The 13,080-nt window shown below is 38.4% G+C and overlaps 1 protein-coding gene across 1 annotated transcript; it reads left to right on the forward strand.

Annotated features, from left to right (window-relative positions):
• The first annotated feature begins 588 nt into the window (after nucleotides 1-588).
• Nucleotides 589-4,069, forward strand: CNR2 (cannabinoid receptor 2). The gene is given in 2 exon segments (XM_031962607.1): nucleotides 589-1,237; nucleotides 1,239-4,069. Coding segments are annotated over 2 exon segments (1,047 nt in total). The 5' UTR covers nucleotides 589-908; the 3' UTR covers nucleotides 1,957-4,069.
• The last annotated feature ends 9,011 nt before the right edge of the window (nucleotides 4,070-13,080 follow it).

Raw genomic sequence — 13,080 nt, forward strand, 5'->3', positions numbered from 1 at the left:
CTATCCTTCCAGTCCTCATATTCCATGTTTTTTTAGATCCTCCTTGTCCCATATTCCATGTTCTAAAGATCTTCCCTGCCTCCTTATTCCATGTTGTAAGGTCCCTCCCAGCTCTGACCTCTTATGTTCTAAGATTCCTCCCAGCTCTGACATTCTTTTTTCTAAGGTTCCTCCCAGCTCTGATATTCTGTGTCCTACTATCCTTCCAGCTTAGATTTGTGTTTTAGGTCTCTTCTAGCTCTGTCATTGTGTGTTATAAGGTATTTCCCAGCTGTTTCATTTTCTGTCTTACTCTCCTTCTAGCTTAGTGTTTTAGGTCTCTTCTAGCTCCACCATTGTATATTATAAGTACCCAGCTGTACATTCTCTTTCCAGGTTTTCCCACTTGACATTCTCCATTTTCACTTCTAGTTGTGTCAGCCTCTATCTATTATCTTAAGCCTGGGCCCTAGAATCAGGTTTCCCTGGCCCCTTTTGAACCTGGGGAAGTAAAAAGGTGGGGTTATAAGAATAAATCCATGCAAAAAACTGAGTTATAGGATGGGTCTGGGCTCGCCCAAAGCCGGTTAAAATACAAGGATCAAATACAACCACTTTCTGTATCAGTCATGTATACCTGGGGATGGTTAAAGGTGCTAAGGACCAGTGGTGATGGAGAAGGGTAAGGAAAAACATGGGAGCCTGGGAATCTGGAACTTGGGAGATCACCCGCGGGTAGAGAAAAAAAAGGATGTAGAATAAGATACGGGGCATAGAAGGCAAATTTTCCACAGGCTCCCTGTCTGAGGGCAGCCCTTTCCAATGACTTGGTCCCATATCTTGAGTCCCCAGCGCATGGGGCGACATCTAAAAATTTCTTTCCTTGTATCTGTTCTTTCTATAGAGATCTACGTGTCTTCAGAGACACCATGGACAGCTGCTGGAACTCTGACAATGTGTCCCAGGAACAGTTGGAGTCCGATGCCTTCGAGAAATACATGGTACTGGATTTTCCCCAGAAGACAGCCATTGCCGTGCTCTGTTCCCTCCTGGGCATCCTTTGTGTCCTGGAGAATGCCGTGCTGCTCTTCCTGCTCCTGTCCTCCCCAAGACTCCGCAGAAAGCCCTCCTACCTGTTCATTAGCAGCCTCGCGGCTGCTGACTTCCTAGCCAGTCTGTTTTTTGTCATCAGCTTTGTAAATTTCCATGTCTTCCACCACAAAGAGTCCAGAATCACCTTTCTCCTGAAGCTTGGGGGGAATGACCTTCAAGGTCGGGGAGCCTGTGCTGACCGCCCTTGCCACCTCTCCTCGCCACCCTGCCAAAAAAGACCCTGTCACCCGGGAAGGGGCCAAACTTGGCGCCATGTGGACGCTCGTTGTGGTCTCCTACCTGCCGCTCATGGGATGGACCTGCTGCCCCGAACACTGCTCTGAACTCTTCCCCCTCATTCCCAATGACTACCTGCTGAGCTGGATCGTGTTCATTGCCATCCTGCTGGTCGCCATCCTCTACACCTATACCTACGTCCTGTGGAAGGCTTATCAGCACACGTCCAGTTTGGTAGTATACCAACAGAGACGCTTAACGGGTTTGTCTCGGATGCGGCTGGATGTGAGGTTGGCCAAGACCCTGGGGGTGGTGCTGGTGGTCCTGCTCCTCTGCTGGCTGCCTGTGCTGACCCTCATGGTCCACAGTTTGGTCGCCTCAATGAATGAATACATTAGAAAAGTCTTTGCCTTTTGTTCCATGCTCTGCCTAATCAATTCCATGGTGAACCCTGTCATCTATGGTCTGAGAAGCCGAGAGATCCGCTGCTCTGCCAGAAACAGTGTGAACCATTGGAAAAATGTACTCAAGGGCTTTGGAACAGAGGGTGCGGAGGATGCTCAGAAGTCCTCAGTCACAGAGACAGAGGGGGAGGCAAAAGGCATTTCAACTCCTGATCCTAAACTCCCTATTGTCTTGGTTTGTTAACTCCTATTTTAGGTTTCTGATATTAAAAGCAATAAGCACCCCTACGTTCTCAAAGGCACTTACAATTAACACTAAAAAATGTTTTTAGAATAAATACAAGAGAGCTCCAAGGCTGACTCTGAGTCAGAGTCAGGAAGACAATCTTGCCTCCGACACATACTGGCTATGTGATTTTGGGCTATTCACTAAAGAAAGTTCTAGGCAACTCTATTGAGCTCTATGTTTCAGAGAAGGGGCTGGCCTGCAAAGGGAATTTCCTCACCTGGACTGCTAATGAAATCACAAATTCAGCTACTATCCCTTTTCCTAACAGTAAAATACACATCACATAGGGAGATGGCACCTTTTTGATCTGAAAAATCTGTGTTAAAATTTTTGGTTCTCCCTTCATACCAGAGATGAAGTTTGAATTATTATTGTATTTTTAGATTATCTTTTATTAGATGAAATATGTTGCTATTATACATATATTTTTATGCATTAAACTTTTTCTGCATTGCCTGCTGGTCTTTGTCATCTGCACGTCAGCAAAAAAATCTCCAAAAATTCCCATTTAATTTCTTATGTCAACCCATGATATATCAAAATCATGATGGGAAAAGTTACTCTAATAAGGTATTGATAAACTAGCAGCTCCAAAAGTGAATGGGAATGGGATTAGGAGGGAAAGAGACAGAACAGGAAAACAACTCTATAGTCTGTAAACTTTGCATTACTATGCAATAATGAATCCCTTGAATTGATTGCATTGACTGCATTTGCACTATTTGAGGTTACAATTATATAAAATATAGTTAGTCGTTGATTCCCAGCCTAATGGAAATATGCAGTGTAAATTTGAATAAAGTCTCTACACAGGATTCATCACCCACCCTAATTATTTTATACTGATCAGAACCTAATTGCATTGAGAAGTTATTGATGCAGAGGATTGCAAAAGAGGAACAGCCAGTCAGAAGCAACAGTATAAGTTGGATGCTGACATCCACAATGGCGATCAGTCCACTCTTTCCCACTTTGGACTAGTCAGCTGAAGAATCCTTCCCCAGCTAGCTCACACTCCAAATTAACCCTGCTTAGTGTCAATTCAAGGCCAGACATCCCACAATGGGAGGTCATAGGATGAAGTCTCACCACCAACATAGACTCCTAGAGATTGCAGACCGAGCAGTTCCATCCGGCCAGTGGGGACTGAATTGTTACAGCTTCCCTGAGCATTAGTCAACAAGTCTCTTCAAACGCTGCATTTTACTTTTGTTGATCCAGTTCAACCTGTCCTAGAATAATCTCAGTAGCTCACTGGCCATTGAACTGACTTCTTGTGAAAAGCCCTGGTTCACAAGTTAGGTAAATAGAAGGAATTTCTTCACTGGCCAAACAGAATCTCTGTAAGAAAGCAAGGGAGCACATACAATACATGCTAAATATGTTGCAAACTTAACAAATAACCTTACCTACCCAAAATACCTGTGTATTTTATTATTGTTGTATTTTAGACATTTTTCTGTCAGGTCCAATTCTTCGCGAGCCCAACTTAGATTTCTTAATATGCCAGGCAATTTTCTGTAGATAAAAAGAAATGCTTTTTCCTAATGCCCTGACTGGATGGGGTGCTGTTCTTGAACAGAGCCTCATTTCTGGATTTCAGACGAATCTGAGTCCCATTGGTACACTTAATTGATCAGGAGAGTTAATCATTCTTCAACTGAAGGCCACCAGAAAGAAATATTCCTTCCTTTGTAGGAAGGGTAAAGTTGGTTTGGCTTGGCTGCTTCATATCTGTACCTGCTGTTCCCTCTGTGAGACATATTGTTCTATGTGTAAGATTTCACATCTTCAGGTCATCAAGTATTCATCTTCAAGATCATCTTCCCATTGAAACTAGAAGCCTCCTGTGTGGAGTATCAGTTTCTCTGACTTAGCTCTAGGAAGGACAGAGATAGACTGATAAAGGGGTGTTTTCTGCAAACTAGATTTAGAAAACATGGTTTTAATCTTTGATTCCTTCTTGTGTTTTGTAGGAGTCATCATCTTTGACTAGCCAGAATAATACCAAATTGTTGTTTGATGATATTTTTTTGGAAGGGCAGAAGGAAGATAAGTTTCCCAATAGAGATTCCCATATTTACTACAATGGATCTCTCAAGCTCTATGGATTCAATTTAAATTTTTTTTTATTTATTTACTTTAACATTCAAATTTTAAACATTAAAATTCATTAAACATGAATTAAACATTCATTTTTAAACATTAAAATTTTGAGTTCAAATTCTATTCCTCCTTCCAACCTGTTCCCTGTTCATTGATAAGGCAAGCAATTTAACATCAATTATACATGTGAAATCATGTTATATATGTATGCCATGTTTCAAAAAAGAAAAAAGGGGGAAAATTTTAAAAAGCAAAAAAACATATTCTTCAAACCTGTATGTAGAGTTCATCACTTCTCTCTAAGATGGGTAGTACTTTTCATCATGAATCATTAATGAATTTTCTTGGTTTGTTGTATTGATTAGGGTAGCTCAAGTCTTTCATGTTTGATCATCCTTACAATATTGCTGTTACTGTGTGGTTCTTCTCACTTCACTTTACATCAGTTCATATAAATCTTCCCAAGATTTTTCTGAAATCATTCTGCTCATTATTTCTTTTTCTCTTTTTGGCAATTAAAAATTTTTTTAAATTTAAAAACAAAATTAAGAAAAGAAAAAAATCATCATCATGTATACAACAGACTATAAAAGAGGGTTCAATTAAGAACAACTTTCCATGTTAAGAAAATCTATATATAAGTACTACATTATTTTCGGAACTGCCTGTCTTTTTACTTCCTTATTGGCTTTCTTTGGTTCCCTGATGTACACTTTTAAGTTTATTGTTCCCCTCATAAGCATATATATGTACATATACATAGATATTTTAAAACACATACACATATATACTCATACACATATATGTAAGACTATACTCTACTTATTTCCTCCTATTATCTGTTTCTCTGAAAGTGGATAGCATCTTCTTTTATAAGTCCAAGTCTTTCCATGATTTTCTAAATAAGCTAGGTCATCCTGTCCCACACCACAGAAATATTCCACCCCAATCACATCCTAGCTAAGAGATTGGCTATGTATATTCTCCCAATTTTCTGCATTCCTTCTATTCTTGGCTACATGTTTTATTTGTACAAGAAAATTTTAATTTAAAATAATCAATATTATTCTTTCTATCCTTCAACAATGCTTTTACAAGCATTTGTAACTATTTGTAAACTATATCAAAATATAGTTTAAGGTCTGATACTGCTGAATCTACTTCCTTTATATCTTTTTTTCCTGGTTTCTTTAAAGCTCCTGATCTTTTGTTCTTCCAAATTAACTTCATTTTTTTTTTCTAACTCAGTAAAATAAAATTTTAGTAATTTAATTAAGATGACATTGAATAGATTAGTAAGATGAATTTGTCATTTTAAAAATGATATGGCTTTACCTCCCCTTGAACAATAAATATCACTTCGATTATTTAGATCTGAGTTCATTTATATAGAAAGTTTTTTATGTTTATGTTCATATAGTTCCTGTGTCTGTTTTGGCAGGTATACACTCAGGTATTTTATGCTGCCTAGATACTTTAAATGGTCTAAAACAATATTGAATAATATTATTGATACATAGGGTAGTTGCTCAGTTTTTTCACTTTTGATTAAATCTATTTTAATTTTAACTTTGATTATGATTACCATCTCTGCTTTTTTTACATACTAAATTCTACTCCTGCCCTTTATAAGCAATTCCTTTTTTAAAAAATTACTCTCTGAGCCTCAGGTAATAACAGTTTTCAAGGCACTGATTCAAAAGGAAATTTTATTAAGGTCTGAGAAGCTCTCAGCTGCAATGATAGACATATACTCCTCTTGTTCTTAGACACAACTTATAGACTCCTTGCCCAAAGGCCCACAGCTCCATCCATGTCCACCATGGAATTCAAACTGACTGAGTCTATTCCATAGCCTCCTGGCTCACAGCAGCCCTGGCTTGTTCTAATAGGGCTCATATGAGGAAGGAAGATGGGGTGGCTCAAGCTGCCTCAGCTCTCCCAGCATCCTGGCCCTTGACCCTGGTCACCCAAGACCAGGATCATAAAAGTCAAGTCCACAGCATTATAATACCCACCTCTCTCAAAATTGCAGGAAAGCTGAGGGGGGTCTTATCAGAATATCAACAACAAAATATCACACAACTGGCTAGGGGAGCAGGTGTGGCCCCTATTTATACAGATTTCCAAGAGCTGATTGTTAAATTTCAATAGGATCATTTACATGTTAGAAATCAGAAAACATTACAAATCAGAACTTGATGTATTGTCTAGATAAGATAAAATATTAATAATGCAGATAACTTAAAATTGTATTCAGCATTTTGGGGGGGGATTTTGTGGAGAGATTGTTATAATCAAACTGCAGTTTACAGGACACTGTCCAATTCTTATATTTCTGCAATATTGCTGATGTCCATCATCACACACAGTCCTGCACATAGTTCAAAATGTCCCTGTCAACGTCACCATCTCACTGCTGTTTTTGCCAGCCAAGCTACTGGCTCTGAACAGTTCATCTCTTGTCCCAAGAAAGAAGAAGAATCTCTCTAGATTTTATCACGTCTTACATCACTCTGCTACTTCTGCTTTTCTTTTCCCTTTCATTTCTCCCAGTCATTGTTTTTGCTTTAGGTTCGGATGCAAGACTATCTGGGTTGGAGAAGAAAAGCAGATGGACGGGGAGAAGACAGCCTGCAGCTGTCGCCCGATGAGGATGATTTGATTCTCTGAATGCAGCCCTGTTGTGGACCAACAAAGGGGCAAAACTGACATTTCAGCAACCCTTACACAGCTCTAGGGGTCACCTTGTGGCCACGCTGGGAATGGCACATGAAGTCATTTTGAAAGAGCTCTTGTCCAGCCCCTTCTTGAGTAAATCACCACATTTCCATGGGGCCTGATTTTATCGTCTACAAAATAAAGAAGTTGTATTATATGTCCTCTTTCTAGCCCTACAAAACAAAGATTCCCCAGTCTATTCCTCACTTCCTCATTCTTGAAAATGCATTGAATATCCATTTAAACTTAAACTTGAAACTTGAACACCTCTGTGGATAACAGACTTCTATCTATAAAATAACCACTTCCACATTTGGGTGGATTTTATTGTTTAAATTTATGGGTAATGATACAAATTTGTGTTTCTATAGGATACAAACGTTGACTGAGTCTTTTCCTTACATTATCTCAGCTCTTTACATTAAGTAATATAACTATTGTAATGCCCATTTTATAGATGAGATGACTGAGAGAGAATAAATCAAATCAAAAAGCATTTATGAGGAACCTGCTATCAACCAGGCATTGTGTTGAGGACAAAAAGAAAAGGGGAAAAAAAACATTCCTGTTCTCCAGGACCTCTTAGTCTAATGGGAGAGACAATGTGCAAATAACTATGTACAAACAATATCAATGTATATTGATTATTACTTTAGTATTTATGTTATTATATATAATATTACTTATATCTTTATAAATAGATATATAATGTTATATATATCTATATATATATGGAAAATTAGAAATAATCTCAGATAGAAAGGAGTAAGATTAGATTAAAGAATACTAGGAAAGACTTCATGCAGACGATGGGGTTTTAGCTGAAACTTGAAGGAAGCCATGAAGAAGAGATGAAGGGGGAAAAAGTTCCAGAAATGGGGAAAGTTCCATCAAATGAAATCAGAAGATGGAATGTCTAGTTTGAGGAGCAGGAAGGAGTGTATCACTGTATCAGAGAGTGTATCTGGGTGTCTGCATGTGTTTGGGAGGAAGAGGAGAAAGAAGAAAACTGGAAAAGTAGGAAAGGACCAAACAATGGAAGGCTTTAAAAACCAAAGAACTTCCTGAAGTCAATGAGAATCCCTGGAGTTGACATCTCAAAAAGATCCGAAGAAAGACCCCAAGATGGAGATTCAGTCTCTGTAAAGTGTACACACCCCAAGTTAGCTCTATTGAAACACAAGCCCTGGGGTTATCTGGGTTCTGAGGTAGCCCCAACCACAGGAACTTTCACCTTCCGGACACTGTGGGAAGTCCAGATCTGAGTCTAGGAAGACTGAGGGAAGCTCTGCTGATAAGAAATGAAAGTCTCAGCTGTTCTGCTGAGATGTGGTCCTGGGCAATAAGGAGCATGGAAGTGAGGAGCACTGCCGGGAGCATTTAGAGGAGGATAGAGTTCTTGGTTTGGGGTTCCAGGCCAAAGGAGAGAATTGAAGGAAGAGCCAAAGCCAGAGGCACTATCCTGACACACACACATACCCCTCAGGATTAGAGGTGATTATAAGAATTTTTTTTTTTAATGAGCGGGCAAAGGAGAAAAAAAACTAAATATAGAAAATAACTGTGGGAACAGGGAAGACCAAAGTTTATCTTCAGAAGAAAGTGAGCTTAAAAAAGCCTCTCCTACCCCATGTCCAAAAAGAACTCATAGAAGAAATCAAAAAAGACTTTAAAAATCAAATGAGAGAGATTGAGGAAAAACTAAATAAAAATAGAACAATCCAAAGAAAACAAGAACATTATAAAAAGAAATTCAGCCAACTAGAAAAGGAGATCCAGACTCTTCAAGAAGAAAATGACTCTGAAAATTAGAATCGGGCAAGGAGAAGCCAGTGAAATTATAAGACCAATAAGTAGCAAAATAAAATATAAAGAATGAAAAAATAGAAGAGAATGAGACATTTCATAAGAAAAACAACATATCAAGAAAATAAAGAATACCTGGACTACCTGAAAGCTATGACCAAAAGAAGAATATCAATGCAATAATACAAGAAATAATTAAAGAAAATTGTCCTGAAGTGAGAACAAGGGGAAAAGTAGAAATAGAAAAAATCCACTATCACCACCTGAAAGAGATCCTATGAGGAAAATATATGGCAGAGGTTGCTTGCCAGTGTCAAAGGCTTCAGAGACCATAAAAAAAATATTGAAAAGGACTGAGAAAAAAAAGGTCATTAGATTTGATGATTAGGAGATTACTAGTAACTTTGAAGAGAGCAGTTTCAATTGAATGATGAGATTAGGTGCCAGAATGCAGTTAAGAAGAAAATGAAAAGAAAGGAAATTAAGGCACTGATTGTATAAATAGTAATTAAAGCACAAATGGGAGAAGATAAAGAGAATGACAGCTAGTGGGAATGGGCAGATCAGCTGAGGTTTTCTAAGTATGGGCATGTTGTAGATAGGAAACAACTGAAAATTAGTGATAGAGTGCTTTACAATATCTTTTCATTCGAGTGTCACCCTGAAAATTAGGTACAATTATTACTCTTATTACTTAAGCCAGAGCTTAAGTGACTTGCCCAAAGTAACTAGTACTTGCAGCTAATAAGTGTCTGAGGCACTTCCTGATGTCTAGCAATGTATCCATTGGGTTACCTAACTTTTTTAAAAAGATAAAGAGAGGCAGAGTCAAAATGGGGAAGTTAGAAAAGCATTTTTGCTTAGCTCAGCCAGTACACCTCTTCCATAACAACCTAGGAAACGGCTTAGATGACATTCTAATTGGAAGCCAAGAAAATGTCACAGTGAGTCAGTTTTCCAGCCCAGGGTAGCTTAGGAAGACAGAGAAGACTAGGGTGGAAGTCCAGGGAGAATAAAGGGGCTACAAGAGGCTCCAGGAAACAAAGATCCCTGAACTAGTACCAGGAGCAGGAAAAGGTGCAACCTGACTGCTCTGCCATCCATGACAGTTCCAGGTCCCAGTTCCAGGGTGGAGAGGAAAGATCACAAAGGAGTAGAGTCCTTGGTATGTAACTGAGCAAGGAACAAGATCCACAAAATTAGTTGCATGGTTCTGAGAGAAGCATGAGAGAAAGGGAAGGACTCAGTTCTAACCTTTTGTTGTTGAAGCTGTCACTCAGTTGGACTTTGTGATCCTGTCTGGGGTTTTCTTGGCAGAGATTCTAGAGTTTGCCATTTCCTTCTCCAGCTCATTTGACAGATGTGGAAACTGAGGCAAACAGGGTTCAGTGACTTGCCCAGGGTCGGTCACACAGCTAGGAAATGTCTGAGGTCAGACTTGAACTCAGGACTTCCTGACCACGGGTCCAGCGCTTTATTCACTGCATCACCTAGCTGCCCTGCTTAGGGGAGCCCTGTGTTTAGGCTGCTCTGGGAGATGGGGAGGATCTTGTCATAAGATTCTAGACTCAGGACTAGAAGGGACTTCAGGAGCCATTTTTAGGAGCCTCATTTCATGGTTGAGGACGTTTGGGCTCAGACAGGTTAAATGATCTACCCCAATGACCGTGCGGAGCCAGGATTTGAACCCAGATAACGAGAGCCCTTCCCCTTTCCCCCTTCTTCCCTCCCTCCTTCCCTCTCTCCACCCTCCCAGACCCAGCCTTCTGCCTTCTTCCTCATAGTTAGCACATGGATGTGGTTGATGCTCTGACTCAGCAGGGGTCCTCATCCTGCCACCCTGTGGGCACCCTGGCCCCATTCTCTGTCCCCTCCCCTTCTTTCTTTCAGAGTGTGTTTAGAATCCAGCTTCTGTCTTTGGCCCAAACCCAGCAGGGAGGAGCAGGAGAGACTGGAGGGGAAGAGCCCCACCCAAAGTAAGGGAAGGGAGGACTCAGTTTTGTCATCTTTATTTCAACTCAATTTCCTGATTTCCCCTTCTTTTCTTTTTTTTTAAATTTTATTTTATTTAAAAAAAATAAAATAAGAGTAAGAAAAAAAGATAAACAAAAAAGAAATACAAAACAAAATAAAGCAAAGCAAAAGAGAACACTGTCACGTGCCCAGCAGAACATCAAGAAGGATTCAAAATACATAACAATAAATTACCAGATCAAGAAAGTATATATATTAGTAAAAGAAATTACATTCATGAATGTCCATTTTTTCCCTTTACTTCCTTGTAAATTGTTCTTTGATTCTCTGCTGTGCACCTTATTTACTTTATTCTTTTTTCCCCCTTTCATTTTCTCACCACCTCCAAGCCGACTACAGTTAAGAAAAGATATATTTATGTATACATATGTAGATACATGCATACCTACACATACTCACACCCACACTCCCCACACACATACACAGTCTTTCCTGTCCCTGCTGCCTCTTTAATGAAATTCTACTCCATAACTTGTCTTGCTATGACTTAGTGTCCCCCATCCAAGGACCGCTCCCTTGTCTTCGTCTGCTCATCCTCTGCCCTTATTTCTTTATAGATTTTGGAGGGTTCTGTAAGAAATGACCAGCAGGATGATTTCAGAAAGGCCTGGAGAGACTCACATGAACTGGTGCTGGGTGAGATGAGCAGGACCAGGAGAGCATTATATACTTCAATTACAACACTATATGATGATCAATTCTGATGGACATGGCCCTTTTCAGCAATGAGATGAACCAAATCAGTTCCAATGGAGCAGTAATGAACTGAACCAGCTACACCCAGGGAAAGAACTCTGGGAGATGACTAAGAACCATTACATAAAATTCCTAATCCCTCTATTTTTGTCCGCTTGCATTTTTGATTTCCTTCACAGCTTAATTGTACACTATTTCAAAGTCTGATTCTTTTTGTACAGCAAAATAACTATTTGGACATGTATACATATATTGTATTTAATTTATACTTTAACATATTTAACATGTATTGGTCAACTTGCCATCTGGGGGAGGAGGTAGGAGGAAGGAGGGGAAAAATTGGAACAAAAGGTTTGACAATTTGTCAATGCTGTAAAATTACCCATGCATATAACTTGTAAATAAAAAGTTATAATAAAAAAAATAGATTTTGGAGGGTGTTATACCCTTCATGCTATATATATAATGTTGCCTATTGAACCCATTCTCTATATGAGGAGAACTACAAGCCCTCCTCTTCCCTCTAATGTCTCTGAGTCTATTCCTCCTCTGAACCTCATTTGTATAACATGATTACTATTTTTACCTTAAGTCTGCCAATTTTTCTTTCTTTTGAGTTATGCTATGGTTGATGTGAATATTAAACATATAAATACATTTCCTATGTTTTAAAAAAAAAAACATTAACAATTTGTCTATATTTAAACAGTTTGTCCATGTTGAGTTCCTTAAAATTGACCTTTGATATTGGCTTTTATATGTTAAATTTTCTGTTAAGTTTGGGTTTGGTTGATAAAATGTCCTGACAATTTGTAAGTTCATTGAAGATCCATTTTTTCTCATTCAAAATTATGGATAATTTTGCTCTTTATGTTATTTTGGGTCACAGACCTAGTTCTTTTGATTGCTGGTAGATATGATTTCAGATAGGATATGATTTTATTGTAGCTGCTAATAAGATTTGTACAATTCTAATTGTAGCACCAACATATTTGAATGCTTTTTTTTTTCTAATTTCTTGCAAAATTTTCTCTTTGATTTGAGAATTCCAAAATTAGGCAATAATCTTGCTGCGTGTTTTCCAAATGGGATCTCTTTGAGGTGGTTTGAGATAGATGGGTTTTTTCTATTTCTACTTTCTCTTCATGTTCTATCACTCCAAGACAATTTTCTTGGATTATTTCCTGCATTATTGTATCAAGGTTCTCTTTCTGGTCAAAACTTTTTGGCAGTTCAATGATTCCTATATTTTCTCTTCTTGATCTGTTCTCCACATGTCATTTTTCTAATAAGATGTTTCACATTCTGTTCTATTTTCTCATTCTTTATATTCTGTTTTGTTATTTATTGTTCTCTCATAGCTTCTAATTTTAAAAGAGTTATTTTCATTTTTGAGACTCTGTACCTTCTTTTCTAGTTGGTTAACTTTTTTTCATAATCTTGTTTTTCTTGGGTGGTTTTAATTTTTTTTTCTTTAGTTTTTCTTCAATGTGCCTCATTTGATTTTTGAATTTTCTTTTTGAGTTCTTTTATAAATTCTCTCTGGGCAGGGGGCCATTTTACATTACTCTTTGGGGTACAAAGTTTTTTGTTGTTTTTTTTTTAACTAAAGTGTCTTCCCCATTCCCATAAGTTTCAATTATGGGTTTTTTCTTCTTTGCCAATTCATTTTTTAAAATAAGAGGTCTTAGTATAAGCACTTCTAATCGTGGGGCA

Source organism: Sarcophilus harrisii, chromosome 3 (genome assembly GCF_902635505.1).
Source record: "Sarcophilus harrisii chromosome 3, mSarHar1.11, whole genome shotgun sequence".
NCBI lineage: Eukaryota > Metazoa > Chordata > Mammalia > Dasyuromorphia > Dasyuridae > Sarcophilus > Sarcophilus harrisii.